This window comes from Acartia tonsa, chromosome 3, assembly GCF_053477335.1.
Source record: "Acartia tonsa isolate MP-2025a chromosome 3, ASM5347733v1, whole genome shotgun sequence".
NCBI classification, from domain to species: Eukaryota; Metazoa; Arthropoda; class Copepoda; order Calanoida; family Acartiidae; genus Acartia; species Acartia tonsa.
Window position 1 is genome coordinate 9,415,025 of NC_137262.1, and position 22,279 is coordinate 9,437,303.

At 31.5% G+C, this 22,279-nt stretch overlaps 1 protein-coding gene across 2 annotated transcripts in view; it reads left to right on the top strand.

The window, feature by feature from the left end:
* The window catches only part of LOC145313250 (ligand of Numb protein X 2-like), a 141,552-nt gene that overhangs the window by 74,064 nt on the left and 45,209 nt on the right, over positions 1 to 22,279 (top strand). For both annotated transcript variants that reach the window (XR_013877288.1, XM_080152571.1), the window contains exons 6-8: positions 4,624 to 4,748; positions 17,474 to 17,578; positions 21,046 to 21,287. Coding sequence is in view for 1 of the 2 variants with exons in the window: in XM_080152571.1 (XP_080008697.1) it covers positions 4,624 to 4,748; positions 17,474 to 17,578; positions 21,046 to 21,287 (472 nt within the window). In the remaining variant the exon portion in view is untranslated. The remainder of the gene's footprint in view (positions 1 to 4,623; positions 4,749 to 17,473; positions 17,579 to 21,045; positions 21,288 to 22,279) is intronic.

A 22,279-nucleotide genomic window follows, 5' to 3' on the forward strand; every position in this document is an offset into this window, starting at 1 on the left:
TTTATCAGCCATTGTCTTATCCCTTTAAATCCCTGATCAGAATTACACTTGGCGTTAATTTATATCTATGCATGGGCCTGCACACTGCACACACAGTCATTAAAGGATTAAATTGGGGGGATCTATACATTTCATATGGACCTCCTTTCTTCCAGGGATCTAAAGGGATTAGATAATGGCCAATGAATTAAAATATATCCCCAATGATGATAAAAAATTACCCCTTCTGTTGATTAAAATTTCAAAATGTAGATTATTTTAAACGTTTGAACACTCAACTTAATGAATGAAACAATCAAAATTCACTTAAGTCCCCAAAGCCAATTAATAAGAAAACGTTATTATAAAACTTTGGGGCTAGTCAAATAAACAGCCCATTGTCCCCTCTCTTTCTATCTTTCTTCAAAATCAAAATATAACAAAGTAATACTTTAATCTTAAAAATTAAAGTGTACCTCTTCCTCTTTAATTCAATTAACATTAGTTTTCAAAAATATTATATTAATATTACTTGTTATTTTTCTATTGAATTCTAAAGCAATTTTCTGAGCTTGTGGGACATTTATTAAGAATATAAAACAAAGGGGGTCACTGATAACCACCCTGCAATATATAAAAGATAATGCTGATTTAAAATAGAAACATCTTTTCTATGTCCTTTGGTCATCACTTTCTTGCAAATCTTTCCTTTCCATCTTCCCCCATCTTGTTACTCTCTCTTTCTCTTTCTATATCTCTTTCTTTCTGCAACCTTTCATCTAAGCCTCTCACTAATGTGATTAAAAGTCAATTGATATTCAGGATTGACTTCTCAATCTAAAATTTTTGCAATTAAGTTTTATTAAGAAAGCATCTATTAAAGTCATCAAATTAACAAATTAAATGTCCTCCAATTAATTTCTTTGGCCTCTAAACTTTTAGGAATGTAAAAAGTTTCTAAGATAAATAGTGAAATGCTTGCTAAAGCATTTATATATGTATCAAATGAAATAAATAAAAAAGTTTGCATTGAGAAAAAAGGAAATAGAAAATCTGGAATTGAGAAAAAGAAGTGGGGGGGGGGGGGAGTAGGAAGTTAATTTAATCCCAGGTTTTTAAGCTCTGTGCTCTGGACTCACTCTGGACAATTCTAGCAAACTTGATCCATTTAAACTGCATCTCAGTGATTACACCACATGGGAATAAAACAGAATAAAGCATTGAAGATTAGTAAGTGTGCTTAAAATATTTTAAGAAAATATTTTGAACAATTTAGTGCATGCAAGTGTCGAGGGACTGAAAACATTTCTTGTTTTAGTCAAAACCTTATATGAGATGAAGTGAAATTTTAATAGTTAAAATCCTTAAGGTTACAAATTTAGAATAGTTATTTATCGACTCGTATTATAGACAGCTTTCAACGGATATTAAAAAAAAAAAAATAAAGATTAAAACCAGTTTTGTTAGACCCGAAGGCCTGGGCTAATATTGCTGTATTAGTTATATGACTTTTATTTTGATATTTGAGGGAAATTGTCTGTAATACGATGCTATACATAATTTTTCAGTATGGCTGAGAATTAGTTCTAATCCAGCGGATATAATGATTGTAAGAAATAAAAATTCATTCCCAACCACCCCCTTCCACTACTCTTATATAAATATATTTTGATTTGCCTTGGTGGATGGTTACAAAATCTTTATCCCTGAAACAGGATAAGGTTTACTAAAGCAATTGGGAGATGGACAGGGGTAATGGGGGCATTTAGATAAATAGTCGATGTCATTCTTTCAGTAAATAATTGCATACATCTAAGAAGTAAGCAATAAAGTTAATTCAGTTTCTACAAAGATTAGATCTTGTTCAAATTTCATTTTAATCAATAAAATAGGTAATTATGAAAATATCAGGAATTTGGATTTAAGCATGGATCTGAAGGGATTAAATAATAAATTGATGTATACCTGCAATTATAATTACAATATAGAAAATCATGATCTAGAGTATTTGTGGTAAATTTGGATCTGTGAACGAATGAGGGAATTCGTTAGAATTCATTAAGATTTAAAATCCAATAACTCACCACTCCAATTAAGTAAAAAATGAAACTCATATTTGCTTTTAAACTTAATCACAAATCGTTTCATTCAAATTTTAGTGGTTTACTCTCAAAGTTCATGTTCTTGTTAAACTTGATACATTGTAAATTTGTCAAACAGCGTGTGTGTGTGTGATTATTATAATCCTTTTAACTCTCAGATATTAAAGATGGATCAGAAAATGAGAGCAGGAGTTTATCTTAAATACCTGACAAGAATAGCATAATCATCATAGTTGCCAACTTCTACCTTCAACATTTCTTCTCGGTTGCCATATTAAAAAAAATATTCATTTTTGTTAGTTGCTTATGATAAAGAGTGTCAGTTAGTTAAAAAATTTACCAAAATTTATGGTCATTTACATTAATAGAATTAAGAATAAATCAAAATTTCAGTGACCATATTCTCAAGAATAGAATATACACATTTCTCTCAAACTTAGAACATACAGAATATAAATTGAAAGTTTATGAATTTTCTCCCCACCAAACCTAATTTGGTGGTTTCAGACTAACTAGCACCAATTTCTTCCAACCATAAACTTTGGTTCATGGTCGCCATATTCTGAATACCTAGTGAGACAGTATTTGTGCTCCTGGTTGTTACCATGGTTGCCATGAGCAGCCTGTACCTGTGTGATGAGCCATATTGGTCCAGATACCATCATAGTCTGGCATTCAACCTCAAACCATCGGTTCATGTCATCAGCGATGGTAGGATTCATATTATAAATTGACCTCAGAAATTTCTGGATTCATTATCCGTAATAATTGTTATTTTTTTTGTTAACATTTAGGTTTGATTGCAACTTCTACATAACTTAAATTTTTCATAATTTCGAAATCTAACTCTTCTTTGACAATTTAAATGCAACAAGTTAAAAAAAGTCAATATTACAAACTTATAATTGGGGAAAGCTTTCTTTATCATAAAATATTACGTTTTCATGATTATTTGTATGTTTTAAATATTTTATATGGGGATGCAGAAAGGGTGGGTTAACGTCCCCTCTCCCTAAAATATTAAATCGATGAAACTACACTTCAGGGCCAATAAAATAGGAGTTATCAAATTAGACTATTGATGGTGACACTATGCAAATTTTCTTGTAGATATACTTTCTAATATTGATTGACCTAGTAAGAATGTATTTTTTTCCTTTCATAGAAAATAATTATCTTGCTTTTATCAATTATTATGATTGTTAAATAATAATGATAAAATAGAGAATTTTCTGTAGAAAAAAAATTTGAATGATGTTATAATAGTAAGATATTGTTCTTTTTCTTTTACCAAATAAAAAGAAAATTTATGCACATAATAACTACCCAAAGATTTTATACGATGTTTTTATATCATGTTTATACAGGAAGGATAAAAATGTTTCTCAGGCAAAAGAAAAAGAAAGAAATAAGGATGACAACATTCATAAGTAGCAGATAAATAATAACAATCACTATTGAATTATAAAGTCAGCTAAACTAACAGAGGGTCAAATAGTATATAGTGACGGAGCCCAAACTGTACCACTTTTGCACCACTTTTGACTCCTGTGACGTCATAAAATGAGGGAGATAAGTGGAGAAGTGGAAAAGAAAACCGCTGAAAAAGAGATGGAGATCCCTCATTTTGATTACGTAATAGAAATAAAAAGTGGTGCAAAAGTGGTACAGATTAGGTTTCGTCGTACATAGGAAATTTAAAGATTCCTTTAAGCAGCTGGGTAAAGCACAGTTGCTCTATATAAAGTTTATGCTCTTTAAAGTATTACAGACCAACGAAGGACCAAGTTCCTTTTTTTTAATGGAAATGGAATAGTTATTTCTTTTTTAGCCCGTGCCTTCGGCACCTCGAAGCTAAAAAACTTGTTTTAATCTAATAATTGTACATTCTATATCCGCGGAAAGCGGTTTACAATACGATGCTAGACATAGTTTTTTCGTATTAATGAGAACCGGTACCTGTCCACCGGATTCGAATGAATACGAGAAAATAAATTTAATTTTTTATTTATAACTGGAGTTTTCAGACGGACATACAGACAGTAGTTTTTAAAGTTATATTGTAGCTTCGCTTGTAAAAAGTTTTTGTGTAAATGTACACTGAACACTAGCAGTAGTAACATGATAAAAGTGTTGAATTTTGTTCTTGCATAATTACAGAGTCTAGACAATATGTATCAAAATCAAACACCATTTTATATTATTTATGTACAATAGGAAAAGTTAAAACCAATTCTTGAAGCGAGGCTACTCTTTAATATTTGTACTAACAGTTGCGCTCCAAGCATCTAAGAGCTCTGTATTCGAAGGAGTATCAAAAGTAGAAAAATAGTCTTAAACCAAACATATAAACAAATTATATAGCTTAAAGCCATCCAGGGACCTATACGAAGCTTTCATAAAATGATGAACTCAATCGGTTTAGTAGCACAGACAAAGAAACCTTACTACCTTATATAATAGGATGTGTTCTAACCTGTTTCTTAAATTGAAGAAACACAAAAAATATTTTAGAATTAATTTTGTTTTTCTTTTTTTTCAGGTATTACACGGTTGCCAATTCTGGAGGGAGAGGTGTCCCACGTTGAGATACCGCGTACCAGCGCTGCCCTGGGAATCACCATTGTGGGGGGCAGTGATACGCCCCTCAGATGTGTTGTAGTTCAGGTTAGTCAAATAATAATATGGCCCTAGATTCAAGGCAAGGACATCCATTGGTGAAGGGGGGGTAAATGGGTAATTAACCCTCCCCCCCAAATGAATTTTGAATTATGAATTCCCCCCCCCCAAAAAAAAATAAAAGCTTGGACGTCCTTGCTTATATGATATAAATATTACCCCACCCCCTACAAATGAAAAAGCTTGGACGCCCCTGATTCTTGGGGTTCTTTTTTGAAGATGGAAGGGAGGGCAGAAAGATAGCCTAAAACCAACAGATAAAAATATAAGAATCAGTAAGGATTTTTAGACTAAAGTTTTGTAATCAATGGATTGGTTTTGAGCAAAAGTTTTTACATATAGTACATAGTTTGTCTTAAAACCTTCTGAAACCTTCTTGGTTATCAACCATCATCTTATGTAAATAACAAGGTTTAGTACTAATCAAGCAGAATTGATATATTTTGAATTTGTGTCACTTTGACTATAATAAAGAGTTTGATGATTTTGTTGAATAATTAGCATTGCATATGTCTGTAGTTTCAATGTAGCGTGGTAAATAATTATATCGAAAAAATAAATTACTATAGATATTATCTTTTTCATCTACATGCAGGGGTTTATATTAAGGCGGGTTGATTTCCAACTTTTTTGGAATTTCACATTTTTTCACATTGGCAAGGGTTACTGGGCCAATATAAAACCCTGTGAAACTTGAAAGAGGTTTTTTAATCCAAAAACAATTAACCTACCAAAATGAACAATTTTGACTAAATCAGCCCTTTTAGGTACTTAATGAGCTCTTATTCGAACTAGGAGCAATATTTTTCAAAACGGTTTTCAGATTCATAATCAGCATTTCAATGCGGTCATTTTGATATACAACATGCCTGTTTTTGGAGGAATTTAAATTTTTGGTTTTACAAGGGGGTGGGCACATTTTATAACCCCCGCGCGTCCGTTGTTTTTGGATTAAAAAACCTCTTTCAAATTTCACAGGTTTTTATATTGGCCCAGTAACCCTTGCTAATTTGAAAAAAGGTGAAATTCCAAAAAAGTTGGAAATCAACCCGCCTTAGTGTATATTTACCTTAATTCCAATATAAGTTAACCTATTTTAGTATATTAAATTGACAGGGTTTGAGGAGTGTTAGAAAGAAATTATACTATGTTGGAAAATATGCACCCCTGCCTACATGTTTGATTACTTATGCAAGCTAGGTTTTATTATTTTTGTTACAAAAGTTTAATTTCTTTTATGTCACAAGTTTTCAGACTTTTCTTTGTTTTTGTATATTATACAACAAACTAATTAAATAAATACATTAAATTATGATAATTAACTAAGAGAAGGATAAAAATAAATGTGAATGGAACTTGGACAAAGTAGCCTCGGACAAAGTAGCCTCAGACAAAGTAGCCTCCGGACAAAGTACCCTCTAGGACAAAGTAGCCTCGGGACATTTACTTAAGAAAAATAGCCTTCTAAGGAAAATATAGGTGGTTTAGAATTTCGTGGATTTTACAAAAGTTGGCTGGTAGATTTTTACAATTTTTAATATTGTTTTTACAATTTTAAATAGTGTTTTTACAATGTTTAGGTTAGGTTAGGTTATAGGCTAGGCAGGCCAGGGGGCCGAGCGCTGCGGCCATGACCTTTATTAACACTTTCATTAGGAGGCTACTTTTCTTAAGTAAATGTCCTGAGGCTACTTTGTCCTAGAGGCTACTTTGTCCGAGGCTACTTTGTCCATGATCCATGTGAATAGCTCATAAAGGTACTCAAAAATGTTGCAATAAAAGTTGATCTTGTTATGTTTATAAGACTATAAAAATAAGCACGTGGTATCTAAAACTTTTAAGAAATATGTTCATAAATAATTGTATAATGGCTTGAACAAGACTAATTTGTGAAGTGTTGTCGCTTTAAATATTACTAGTTAATTCGCAGCAAGCGTTTAGGGGAGGGCGGGTTGGAGTTAGAGAAAATAGCCTAATACCACCCTACTACATTTTAAACGCTTCCCTGAAAAGTACAACCAAGTCGGACTAAGAAATTCCAAGTTCTTCAGCTTCAGATAAAAAAATAAAATCATAAAAAAAAACAATCTGACTAAATATTATGGCAAAAATTTGATCTTTCTAGGTTTATTTTAATAAAAAAGCCTATTGTTTTTCTGTATATCCTTATCTATACGTAATAGTAAATATCGAGATAATTCTTTTCTTCAATCTGATTTTCGTTTATCTATAATTGATTACACTTAAATGATATTCTTTTACATTTCCTTGCGTACAAATTGAACGCTTCTAAATTGTATTTGCAATTTTTTTACTTTCGTAACTTTCTTTTTATTGGTTGATTGATTAGTTGTTTTCTTGGATCTAAGTAGTCATAGAGTAGGATAAGATAAAAGGGAATGTGATTCTGACAAACAATTGTAAAGGAAAATTTCCCCACAACCCTCTTCTCTTTTTTCTCCACTTAAGTTACGTAAAAAAACAAGTTTTATGCCAACTTTTATTTTATTTTATTTTGAATTGGAATTAATTGACTGAATAGTAGCCCCTGCTCAAGCTCCACGTTCAAGCACACATGACACCCTGGTTATAAACTCGCTTTCTGTATGGCAGGTGTCCCAAAATAAGTAACTGTATTAATAGTTATGATCTTGGGAGTAGGATTGTACTGATTTTATGTAACTATTAAGTATTCAAACTACTCAATTATTATCGCAATTCTTAAACAACCAGGGGAATTAGTGTAAATGAAGGAAGACTTTAAAAGTAGCCTTTCTCCGACATATTTTCTTTTTTTACAAAATAGAAAAGAAAAAAAACACATAAAAAACTACATTGATTTTACATTGTTTAGGTTTTAGCAATAAATCTATTGGATGTTATTTATTTTCTTTATCGTTTTTCTAGGAATTATAAAACTATACAATCACAGATTATATAAAACAAGTTTTTGTAAAACAAGAACAAAATGTGCGAAGCATAGGATCAGTGAATTTTAAAAGATCATTTAAACAACAGTAAAAAAACAAATTAGAAATTAGTGATTATTTACTAATACGTTCTTATGTACCAAATTTATCTTTTGGCAGTCATTTTCAATAAATCATTAATTTAGCGATGTCTGAAATATGCCTTCGTTTTCAAATTTTTAAAGCCCATAAATAGAAAAGTTGAGTCATATATATTGAATCCTTATACTAAAGTAACAGGATGTTTGTCTTTTTTTGTGGGGATGGGGCACCCCTAACCCCCCAAAAAATGAAAAATACCCCCCCCCCTAAAAAAAAAATTAAAAATGATTGTGGGGGCACCCCCCCCCCCAAAAAAAAATTTACACCCCCCAAAATAGAGGTCTCTAGGGGCGTAGCCGCTAGTTTAAGATTATAAGAAAAAAATCATCTTCTAATGTAGATCAAAAGCAACTTTGCTTCAATGCGTTATTTTTCAATAAGTATCAAATCTTATTATCGTGTTTTTATACTTAGCAAAAAGCCATTCTTTATTCTTAGAATATTTACAAATAAATACCATTTTATATGTAATATTTCCCCCCCAAAAAAGTTGTTATTTTACTTTTGTAAAAATGTTCAGTTGACTTTGATAAAACCTATCATATTGTTCCATCCCAGGTGTGTAAAGGGATAATATTCATTGAACTTGAATCTCACTACCAAACTTTCATCAGAATTTCATAATTTTATCAAATATTTGGATCAGGTCCAATGTACGAGGGAAGGAGTTTTGTAACTTGTAATAGGCTAAACTTCTGGTAGGTTAATCAAGGTTTGCACATCAAACGACACAACGAGGTCTAAAAGTATTACAAATAGCAAAGAATTAATAGGGGACTCATAATAATAGCCAAAACCCTGCTTGAGAACCCAGGATGTGCGGCTAGCTCTTTGACCGTTGAAATACCCTCTCTTGTATACTCGACTTGATCCAACTATTTCCAAGGACAGCCAGAACCAAATTTTCCCTTTAATATCTACAAAATTTTTAATACTTCATTGGTTTAATATACAAAGGACTTGATGATATATATTTGGAATTTATTTGAGCTAAAATAATTAAGATTGAAATGTACAAAGTTTTGCTTTTTTTATTTTTATGGTAGAATCCATGGGAGGGGGGATGGGGATCCTATAAAACCATTCTAATATATACAGTTAAAATCTAAATTCTATGTAAAGATTCCCTAAAATACTTAAGTGTATCAGAAGTTAGTGACATCTTAATGTAAAAACAAAAAATGTTCAAAAATATATAGTGTTTTTTTTCATATTTTCAAAGAAAAGAATAATCTTTTGCATATTGTTTAGTTAGTGTTTGGTTAGTGTTTCAAATTTTGAATTCTGCTTGTAATATTGATTAAATTGTAAATAAATGATTGATTAGTTTATGACTAGAATGCAAATGTAAGTAGGGTTGGCAATCCATCCAATTTTGGACCGGATTCGGATTCTAACAAAAATACGCATAAAAATTAAAAAGATTAATCCGTGGATTCCGGATTCTTATTTTTTTTTGACGGATTCCGGATTGCGTTTTTTAGCAATATTTTAAAAGGGCTTTTTAAAAAAAGATTAAGGGATTAAATTTTATCGGGTACTGGGAAGAATCTAAAGCTGTTTTTTTTCATATTTTCATAGCTTTTCTCCTATTTCTAGCCCCTACAGCAGCATTTTCAAACCCTTACTCAACCTAACCTAACTTTTTTAAAATTAAAATATATGAAAAAAACTCAAGACGCTAATTTTAGCCTTACAATTAACAATCCGAATCCGCAATTAAAATAACGGATTGCGGATTCAGATTCTGGAATCAAAATTGTTAAAAAAATTGGACGGGATCCGGATTCGGATTCGGCTTGCCAACCCTAAATATAAGATATGCTAATAACAAATACACAACATAACTTAACAATCTCAATATTCAATGAGAATTATTCTAATTTGATTGAATGCAAATCATAGAGCAAGCATAGACATATATTGCCTATCAATTCAATGAGCTGTCTATTACACTATGCGTTGGATTAATAATCTTGGGGACCCTTGTGAATTTTGATTTATTGACTCATTAAATTGAGTGTTCAAACGTCTCAACCACTAATTTTATTCTACAGAAGGGCAAATTTGTATATCATTATTGGGGATGTACATTAATTTACTAGCCATTGTCTTATCCCTTTAGATCCCTGCTATTAATTGCATTACAGATACAATAAATGTAAGGTACGTGTAAAACTTTTCACTAAAAATTAAAATAATTCACTTTTTATTTAGTGCACACGTACCTGACCAAAGCATCAATATTGTGCCTTTTCATTATATCATTATGACCAGGAATCCAAAGGGATAAGACAATGGCCGATAAATTGATGTACATACCCAATGATTATATACAAAATAGCGAAAAATTTGTGATTGTAACGTTTGAACACTCAACTTAATAAACCAACCAATCAAAATTCACCAAAGCTGTTATTAATAAGCCCATTATACCCTCTCGTTTTGTAATATTATAACATTTTGCACAAAATCTATATCTATGTTTTATCAATGAATTATATCCTAGATTACCAAAATTAATTCAAAGTCAGACCTTTGAGTCAGGCTTTGGGGAGATGTAGCAGTGGATTGGAAAGATGGAGAACTTTGTCAATATTCAAACAAGGATGACAACATCTGTAAAAGCGTAAAATTGAACAAACGAACGTTGCCAATTAAGGTGACAACGTCGATTATATAACAGAATAAGTTCAGAAGTTACCATATAACAAGATTCTTTGATAATGATTACATAATTACATTATTTAGGCTTGTTTATAGATAGGGTTTGTGCATGATCGTCATACTATCTACATATCGATAACAAAGTTCTTTGGAAGTGTCAAAAAGTGCAAAAATTAAATATGGTTACCATCTTTTTAGTAATGGTACGTTAATTATTTCAAAAATCTTAATTCAAGTAAATAGAACGATTCCAACATGCTGAAATAAAAGAGAACATCTTTCTGTAAAGGACGGACCCTTTATGAATGAAATCTTCGCTTTTGTAAATATAAAACTTATATAAATCAACAACAGTACACTTTTCAATTAATTTAATTGAAAAATTAATAATATTTAGTATGTAAAATAATATTGACTTGGTTCAGTTAAATTAATTTCAAGATAATTAATGTATTTGCTGCAAAACAATACACAGTTAAAGTGTAACTCTAGACTACATACATTTGATTTTGAACTATCAGACTGCTTTTTTGGCTAAGACTAAAGGTTCCAAAAGTTTTTTTAAAAATAAAAATAAATTTTTTAGTATACCTAAGAACAATTGTACTTGGGAGGGTGGTGGATACCTCTCACAAAATAGTTATAAACCTGTCATGGGCCTATGATAATTTACACTGTAAAGGAGAACCATTTTTTATTTGACGATTGCATTTTTTTGTAACCTTTTCAAAAATATTTGTCAAATTGTAGGACCTTACATATAAGATGGTTGATTAGATTATGTATATTAGGACACACAGCAACTAGGGGAGGGTAGGAGGGGGGGGGGGGTATACACAGATATCAGAGGCTCACATATCATTTATAATTAGTAATTTTCCCAACAAAGGTCCTGTACAAGGAAAACAGCACCTGGATAATTACATTTATGTTGCGTAAACAAATATGTATATTAAGAACTCAACCAGAAAAAATATTATGTTATAATTATAATATTATAATTAGGTAATATTTATAATAAGCTTTAGTTTATTAGAAACATAACTATAATGTAGTTAAAATTTATTTTTAGTAGTGCAGCTTATCTTAAATAAATGTATGTCCATTTAATATACATTACGGCCGTCCTTACGATTTATTGTATTATACTCTTCTATTATATTTATTGAATTGATCTTTTGGAATAGGTAGTTATTAGCTTTTTGATATTATTTTTTAAATGCTACTATGAAGTCAAAAATGCATTAAATGACAAAGCTGTAACAATACAAATACAATTAAATGAAGTACCTTGCTTCAACTTCAAATTAGCGGCAGCGCCCTAAGTGTTTAGGGGCTCTATATTTAGATTAGGAAACGACTATTTATATTAAAATAGCCTAAATTCAACCCGAGACCTCAAACGGTTCAGCAATCAAAATTTGACTAGCCAAGCGATTTTGGTATTTTTGAAATAACACTCGTCTGACAACCAACTCTATTTGAAAGTTCTGACAGTACATTGTTGCGCCTGTTTATGGGCAAAGGCATTACTCTTACTATTAATGTCACACGCTTAAAATAGCACTACAAAATAACTTTTTAACCCATAACAGTCGGGCATTTTGTCCCCCCCCCCCCCCCCGACCGTTAAGGGTTAAAAGTCTTTAGTATGATGCGGGTTATTGCCTTAATAAATTAAATGTCTTAATTTTTTTTTGTTTAAATAAAGGACCACTCTGAAAAGAATAAGACCTAAATGTTAACGAAGCAGAAATATACAATTATTTTCCAGATTAGGTCTAAACAGTTATATAATAATCTAATCATGCTGATTCCATGGAAATAAACAAATAATCTCAGCCAAAACTAATCTTATATAAAAAAAGTTATTCTTTTTTTGTACATTTCTTTAGGTTTTAACATGAATAAAGCCTAATCATTGGTTAATGGCTACGCTCATTAATAATAGTTTTACTTTTCCTGCTTGAACAGAATCAAATATCATCAAGAGTTACCTACCAAAATAAATAAAAGAAATGGAACATTTCACCCCCCAAATACAAGGGAATTCTTTAATCCTTAAACTTAATAAAATAGTTGGATCTACTGCTGGTAAGCAATATTTTCAAAAATCTATGAATTTTAAAGGCTGTTAGCTGCCAAACGGCTGAACGTACAGATCATACCCGCACACCATTTTAAGCGGCATAAGAAGGCCAACAAATAATCTATAATAGCCAAGATCCAATTATGCACAGGGAAAGCTTCACTGAAGAAAAAACGCGTAAAATGGGTCTTTTTCGCGCATTTCTCTGCACTGCGAGATAATTATGCATTATTGATTTATGGCTATTCCAGATTATTTGTAGGCCTTCTTATGCCGCTTAAAACAGTGTGCGGGCATGATCTGTACGTTCAGCCGTTTGGCAGCTAGCAGCCTTTAAAATTCATAGATTTTTGGAAATACTGCTTACCAACAATATTTTACCGTGAACTGCAGTAGATCCAAATAGTTTTCTGTATCTTATAAGAATCTTTACTCTAAAAGAGAACAATATCGGCCAAGTCAATGAAATAGAAATCATTCTACCTTTTTTAGATTTGGATTCAAATTATGGCTCATATTTGATAAATATCCACTAAATCCTGGCTGGAAATTTATAAAATAAAAAGTTGGCAAAGACATAAAGAAAAGGTTTATCACAACTATTTGTGTTCTCCTTTCAACTTTATATGTTCCACAATTACTTGCAAATTATTTCAACAATTTAAGACACGCAGTAGGCTCACACGATACAATTTACAACATATTTTTATATAAATGTATGTAATCAAATCTGAAGAAAATATTCACAAAAGGATTTTAAAGCGAAACTTTTCTACGTTATAAGCCGGTCCGTCTGTAATTGATAACGTTTGATTCCTGTTAAAGTAAGGAATAATCTTGCTACTCTAAAATCATCTTCATAATCATATTTACTTATACTTTTACTGAATACCTAATATTTTTTCTTTTGTGTTATAAGCCAGGGACAAGGGAAGGCTATTCTGGCAAACAATGCTTTAGAGCTGATTTTATAGATTTCCAGTTAAAACTAGATGATGAGATTATGCAACTTTTGGCAGAATTTGATAAGAATCTCAAGCATTATTATATTAGTTTTTGCTCACTTTACTACAAGCCATGCAAAAATGATAGTCAGAGATTAGTTCCATGTTCAGTTTTGAGATGATCGAGTTGAATAATGCTTTTTACATATTTTATATATTTTATCTAAATCATAGACTACTCGTAAATTATATGTTTAATAGTGAATAAAATTTATTGAAAATCCCAAAGAGTGGATAGCTGTAATATTTTCAAAAACATTTAAGATTGTTTAGATATTTATCTCATCTAAAAATTTTACATAAAAAAAGTTTTTACGACACCTATCAATAAAATTCTGAACTACATAACTATTCTTTTCCAAATCCTAAATTTTATAATATATGTTGTGGTTTAATTTGGTAATTCTTGACAACTTCTTGCCTCTAATTGTGAAACAAGTTGGAGGGAAGTGGCGAAATGGGTAATGTAAATTAGAAGCTTCCCTGAAATCATGATTTATTATGTACTGCAATACTAAAAACAACCAATCTTCTCCGAATATTAACATTTACAAACTTTTCACAGAATTTAAAATATGGGGAATTTTCCCCATAGTGCCTTGTAGAGCACAGAACCCCCACTTTCCCGACCATTAATTTAAAACAAATTGTAAACGACCAAAGGGGAGGGAGTCTTGGTATAGCATTAAAGAAACCAAAAGATATAATTCAAATAAGGAGGGGGATCAGTGCTTGATAGGCAACTTTGTGGTAAGGCACCAATATATGTTTTTTATGATTTATATTAAATTAAGTTGATCGTCAAATAGAATTTAGTTCTTTATGTTTCTAGGTCATTTATTTTTTAAAAGCGAAGCTTTTCTATAATTAGGGTCGGTCCGTAAGTCCGTCCGTACGTCCATTCGTTACAGTTAGCTTTTCTCGTTAATCTAAAAAGGTTAGGATTGTCCTTTCGATTTAAACTTTATATGCTAATTCCTATAGCGGTTAGGTACAAATTCGAAAGCGCAGCAACTCTATAATCATCACTAGAAAGTCCGTACGTCTATTTAAAACAAGCTTTTCTATAATTAGGGTCGGTCCGTAAGTCCGTCCGTACGTCCATCCGTTACAGTTAGCTTTTTTCGTTAATCTAAAAAGGTTAGGATTGTCCTTTCGATTTCAAACTTCACATGCTAATTCCTATAGCAGTTAGGTACAAATTGATAAGCGCAGCAACTCTATAATCATTACTAGAAAGTCCGTACGTCTATTTAAAACAAGCTGATTTTTTACTTTTTTTTACAACAAATCTTTATATGTTCAAATTATCCTAGTCATCTGATTTTTTTAATACTGATTCCTATTACAACAAGGTATAGTGTTATAAGCGAAGCTTCTCTATAACTAGTCTTAAAAACGTTAGTATGTCCTTAAACAGTAACATGTATTTAATAAGTTTTGCAACAAATTTACTTACAATTTTGCATAGACATATGTTCAGTTTTTTCAGTTCTGTCACTCTATAAGTGTTAATGTTAGATTTCCTTCCAATTCAGAGCTTCGCTTTTATAGATGTTGTCATCCTTGTTTTAATAAGTAATGAGCAAAGGATTTTTTTTTGAGCTTTAAAGTAAGATGTTTTTAAGTTATTGAATCAATTTGAAACTTTTACTTTAACTTGCTCTAAAGGGTTAATTAGGAAGTGTTTGAAAATGAGCCAAAGTAAAAATTTGTCAAAATATTTTGTTTTTCGTCTTTAAACAGTTACAAATTTTATGGGTAGGAAAAATATTTAAAGATATTATTTTTAGGAAGTATTTAAAAATGTTTTTTTAATCTCCCTACTGTGTTATTTTTTTAAAATCGGTCTGCTAATAACATTAATAATCAGGGTTCGGCAGCCGCGCCTCAGCCTCACTTTTAAACCTGCTTGTGAGCAGAAAAAGAAATTTCAGAAAGAAGGATTGTCTGCTAAAGAGCAGTTTTATACATCCAGCTGAATATTATAGTATTAAAATGACAATATCACTGAGGCTTAAACGCGGCTTACGTGCGGCTGCCGATCCCTGTTAATAATCTACAAACATTTGATGAGGTTTAGTGAATTTAGATTAGCGAATTTTTACTCAGACATAATTACTACAAGCCCCCTTTAATAATAGTTGAATCATCAATAATATTACACACTCATAAAGGTTTCGTGATTAGATTGCGTGATTTTAATAGACTTTTTGGTCAGAGAATACTTCCCTTGTCCCTGGTTATAAGCATTTTCACTTTTTGTTAATTTTTATTTGACTGATTGGTTGAGCTTAACATTTTTAAAGTTATCCTAATTAAATTATATCAAATGTCACGAAACATTTATTTTTTCATAATAAAATTCAAAGTTTATACAAACACCGCCGTTTTTAAACTTCTAGCGAAACAAAATGATTTATTTGAGAGTAGAAAAGAACATTTAGTTGGTTCGCTTGATTTGATATAAAACTTTAAACAATTTAATTGATTAAATTTCTTTTCATGGAAAGAAATTGTACTTATCAAATTTAAAATATATAGATTGGTTTTTGTAATTATATTTAATGGCATAGCTACTCAGTAACTTTGATTGATAGTAAGGCATTCGGTTTGTAAGTGATTTAATTGCCACGTTCTTGGTGTAAATAAAAACAAACTTTATGTAAGAGAGATTAGAGTAAAACACTAGAGGGAGAAAGTGTTAAATAACTGTATCTCCCCATCGCCACCGTCTTGTGCAATCTTTCTATTGGGCCATTAAAAAATCAACCAATGGTGTCGCTTATATAAACACAGCCAAGTAGCAGAAAATAATTTAGAAGCAGATGAAAGAGGTCTTTGAAAAAAGAAGGGAGGTAGTTGTCTGTATATACATCTATACTATAGATCTGTAATAGAGTGCATCATTGGTAAACAAAAGGATAAAAGTATTTTTTTAGGGGTATAGTCTAGACACGTGGAAGCTAACAAACTAAGTGCATGCGACTTAGAGATTATATTTTCGGGTATAGTCCCTTTCGTGGCAACGCCTATTAAGGGGCGTTTCGTCGTATTTTCACAGTAGCTTTCCCCCTATTTTTAGAGGGCTCTAACCCTGCGGGGCAATCACCTAACCCAAATAACCTAACCTAACCTAAATATCCAAGCAAAAGCTACTGTAAACATACGACGAAACGCCCCTGAAGAGCCGTTGCCACGAAAGGGACTATACCCGATTTTTCCTTTTGGAAGTTATCCTTCTTGTTTATACCTAGTGATTTTTGATTAATATTATGAAAAGACGGATATTGATAAAGTTTTAATTTGATTAAAATAGTAATATAATATTAATGACTAGTTGCTTTGCCCCTAGCCTCTCGTACGAGGTTGGAAATTTCAGGAAAATAGCCTTAATCCACCTTAAGATATTTATAAAGCTTCTTTGAAATGTACAGCCTATACGGAACAGCAATTTACAGGATCTTAGCTTAATTTAGATTTTGTAAAAAATCAATTGGGGGGAGGACCCTTCCAATCCCATTTTTTATATTAGTTTTTAAGAAAATTTAATTTTTTTTTGGGGGGGGGGGAATTTTTTTCTTGAGCTATTTCTCTTGGAAGGTTTGTGACATCCTCCCCAAAAATAGTCTTAAAACCTTTCTGGGACCTATGAGAAGCTACCCTGTTAAGGAAAACCGAATCGGTTCAGCGGTTAGCGAGATCCTTCGGTACAGACACACAGACAAACAAACAGACATCATGTTACTTTATTATAAGGAAAATTAAAAATAATATGGTAATTTATATATATGGTTATGTCGTCGTGGTTTGTCGTCTAAAAAATCACGTTATAAGAACAATAAAACCGAAAAGAAACAAATATTTTTAAATTTTATTTAGGAGGTATTCCCTGATGGTTTGGTAGCTGGAGATGGTCGCCTACAGCCTGGAGACCAACTTATTGAGATTAATGGAGTTGATATGACTTGTGCCACTCATGCACAGGTAACTTTCTTGTTATTCGTCGGTTGTGCAGAAGCTTAGCTTCTCAATAATTCCATATTTTTTGTTGGTTTGAAATGATAAGAAAAATATTCGGTTATCCATTGAGTAAGTTAGAAAAGAGGCATGATAAAACAGAAAGTTAAAGATAAAAAGAGAAAAAAGGGGGGGAAATTGATAAAGGAATGGTAACATAACATATATTTCTAAACATTTATATAATAATAATGATGAAAATAGAGAGGTTGTGAAAGAAGTTCAAAGCCGTCTATGGACAAGAGATTTTCATTTTTTGATTTGCTCATCATATCCCGCTTAACAAACGCTCACCAAGCACAGTAGATATGAACGCGCCCATTGTCCGGGTTGCTGGCTTAAATTTTCTCCTTTTTTCCATGTCAAAATATATGTTGAAGGGTAAGTAATAAAAATTGAAAACCCTAGCATTACAGACAGAAGGACAAACAGACACGAACATAAATATAAAAGTATAAAGGTTTCATTATTTTGTCATATTATAAAAAAATTCTGTTTAAGAATATTAATAAACAATTATCGTCATTTGTAAGCTTATAAAGAAACAACTTTATTGTCCTTTTGGTTTTGTTAATAGTTTTTTTTAGCATGAATAATATATTAAAATTCAGGGAGGAAGGGGACATTCAGCTGTTTAATGCACAAGTCCCCAAAGTTTTATAATAATGTTTTCTTATTCGTTGGCTTAAGAACTTTGGGGACTTAAATCTTGATTGATTGATCATTAGGTTGATTTTCCAAACGTTTCAACCACTAATTCTAATCTACAGAAAGGGTTATTTTGTGTTTTATTAATGGGGATTACATCATTTTATTGGCTATTGTCTTATCCCTTTAGGTCCCTGATTTTTTTTTTTACATATTTGTAAATTATTTAGACTTTGTATATAATGAGTTATATTGTGACATAAATTTAAGTCTCGACGAACTTATAAACAAACAAAAACAAAGAGATTTTAAATAGAAATTTAGTGTATCATCTTATCCTGTACAAATGTGGAAAGTTTACTTAGTCCCTTATTGAAGTTAGATATTAGGTTGGGTAATACAGGAGATTTAAAGGGATAATACAATGGCCGATAAATTGGTGTACGTACATCCCCAATGATGATCCACAAAATTACCCCTTCTGTAAATTAAAATTAGTGGTTGAAACGTTTGAACACTCAACTTATAAAGTCCCCAAAGTTGTTAAGCCAGCGAATAAAAAACGTTATTATAATTGTAATAAACAGCCCATTGTCCTGTCTCTTTCTTTCTGGGATCTTGCCCTCCTAGTATAAGATACACTAAATGCTTTATAGTAGCAAAGATACTACATATTAGCAGATATCCGTCTGTAATGTAAGTAGTTGTCTATTCTTAACGTCAAGTTTGTCCTACTTCATTTGTACCTCTCAACACTAGAGTAATACACATACAATTAATAATAAATCACAAGTCGTAGCAGGGATCGTCAGTTGCAAGTAATTGGTATATTTAAGTACCAAAGCTACTCTATAATTAACTCTTGTAATACTACTATGGGGATTATCGGTTTTACTAGGCCACCATTTAAAATAGATGACTGGATTTTTTTTGAAGAATCCCCTTCACGAATGTGTATCCAGTTTTACTTGGTCTGTCGGTCATGGTCCTAGAAGACTTTGCTGTCCAAATAGCAAAATCTATCTTGAATGCTATCATAAGTTTCATCAAATCAATAAGCATCTACTCAGTATTTTATTTGTAAGTCCGTCTTTATTACACTTTTATTTAAGTAAATTATATATACTTTAAAGCCACAACAGATTACTTAATCTATGCCCAAATTTGCCCCTCTCACCAACTCAAAAAAAGACGTATTTAAAAACTATTATGGGAGTATTAAAGTTACATCTAGAGTCCTTTAACTTTCTTGATTTTTTTATCTCTTTTTATCGACACTTCGTGTTGACTATATTGACTATTACTTATTTGTTGAGTAGCCTCGATTTAAGAAATCATTGCGGTGGCTAATCCCTTGAGTTGAATATGTAGGTCTGAAGTCTGTTTGAATATTATCATACAGACCTATATAGTATAGTATAGTTATTGTTTAAGGCAAGCTTTTCTGTAATTAGGATAGGTTCGTTTGTCCATCACGTATATATCTTATCCTTAATTTAGGCGTTTTAGAATTGTCCTATCGATTTCAAATTTAGCTAGGTACAATTTAAAAAGTGTATACATCTAAGTAATTTTTTGAGAATTTTTATACAAATATTGTATATTAAAGACTAGATACATATTTGGTAATGTTAGTATCTGCTTGTTGAACTTCGCTTATATAAATGTTGTCATCCTTGTTAAATGTACTTTTGCCCAGAAAGGAAAACCAGGTTTCTACGTATTACATAACATAAATAATTACAAACTTTTAATCTAATTTACATAGAAAAATTATATTGTAAACTTAAAACTAAGGGGGGGGGGGGTAATGCAACCATCTCGTAATCAATGTATAAATGGCACTTAGAATTCGAATTTCGATCTGAAATTTTGCATAAGTAATCCTTGGTAGGTCTATTTTCCCTAAATCGAACAAAAGTTGGAAAAGTAGTGGCTAACGGCTGGCGGCTCAGCCGTTTAGCCATGTTTATGCTATTTTCAAGGTAAATCCATCACGAAACCTATCTCCACATAATACTCTTTTCCGCTCCAAAACGTTTTCAAACGGTTCTTGCCAGTAGTTGTTGGTACTAGAAATCTAAAAAAAAATGTTTTTTTGTATCATTTCACATGATTTAAAGCAAAAATATGTTTCAAAAAGTTGATCCTACGTAATTTATGACAGATTTGCCTTAAAAATAGCAAAAAACCTTTTTCAATTTTTTGTTCGATTTAGGGAAAATAGTCCTACCAAGGATTACTTATGCAAAATTTCATATCAAAATTCGAATTTTAAGTGCCATTTATACATTGATTACGAGATAGTTGCATTAACCCCCCCCCCCCCCCCCCTCTTACTATTTTTGTCTTCCTGTTTGTCTCATTACAATGTAATTATTATCTTTTGTCTTACTTAAGATTAACTTTTTCATTGTTTGCTTCTAAGAAAAAAATGTCGCGTCAAATTTTTTTTGATAAAAATACCAATAAATAGTTACAATACATTAGCGAGCATAGTATGATGGACAAAGTTGTACAATTTTAGTCAATATGTTCAGTATAATATTTGAGTACTTTTCAATGTTTAAAAAGATGCATAGCTGGCATTTTAGAGTTGTCCTATCTATTTCAAACTTTACATTATAATTTCTGTTGAGGTTAGGTGTGATTTAGAAAGTCTAGCAACTCTATACTCCTTACTAGAAAGTTAGTGTATTCATTAAATGCGGTTTAGAAAAAATAATAGACTAATGAATAAAATAGCCTAGCATAAAGTATCAAATGACGTATTCAAATCTATTTAGGTGTGTGCCGCCTTAAGAAAAATGAGCAGTGTTCTACGGCTTGGCGTATACAGAGAGCGCATTGAAAAATACGGCGTAAGACGGCGGGCTAACCCCGCCATTTCCGGCGGTGGCGGTGGTGTGCCAAACGGTAACGGGGTTGGCCGTGGCGGCAGTATGGATATAGGATCCGGAGCCAGGCCGGGAGAAGAGATTATTACTGTTACGCTGGAACGAAAACCTGGACGCCATCTTGGAATCAGGTGCCATATTTTTGAAAGAAATTTCGAGATTTAGGAACAAATAGGTACTAAATTATTGCCTTTTAGACTCCTATACTTTTAAATTAATTTTTCTACAATGCAATGTAAGATTTCTTTTTTAAAAATATTTAGTAAAATAGATGGGAAACTACATTTCTAATATTCTAAATATTTTGGAATAAAAGACAGTAACAATCAAATTAAAGAAAATTCATAAAAGTGTAATAATTTGTATTTAAGAAAATTTACATATTACCCACACATAATAGATTTAGATAAAAAGTGTTAGCTTTGGTATCTTGATTACTGAATCATGGAAAGAAAAGAAAGTAGTGGGTTTTATCGTATTTTCTCCTATTTCTAGCCCCTGCGGGGCCTTATACCCAACCCTGCGGGGCAATCATTAACATTAACCCAACCTATCAAAAGCTACTATGAAAATACAACAAAACCTTCTAATTCTTTTCTTTCCATGATCCTAATTATTTTATATTTGAAAACCTTTGACTGCTCTGTTTATGATAATATGTATGTATGTCCCTTGTGTTTTGAAATGAGACACTAGTGAAGTGAAGTGATGTTGACTCCACTAGTCAAGTGTTAACCTTGTTTTGATAATGTCTATGTATGTTCCTTGTGTTTTGAAATGAGACACTAGTGGGGTGAAGTGATGTTGACTCCACTAGTCAAGTGTTAACCTTGTGCAACACAGATTCTACAAACATACGAAGGGATATATTCATGAAATTCATTTATGTCTAATGCTATTGGAAATCCTAACTTTTTATGTTTTAATCTCCAGATATTAGTTAAAATCTGATAAAGATATATAAGAAATGTAATTCTTGACAGAAAAAAAGAAAAATTCTACTTTGTATTAGTGATTATATTGTAAGTGTGTGTGTGACCCGGAAAATCTTGTAAATTTGGTTTCCCCGAGAGGATACGAGAAATATTATTTGAAATAGTAGCAGCCAAGTCAAAATTTCATT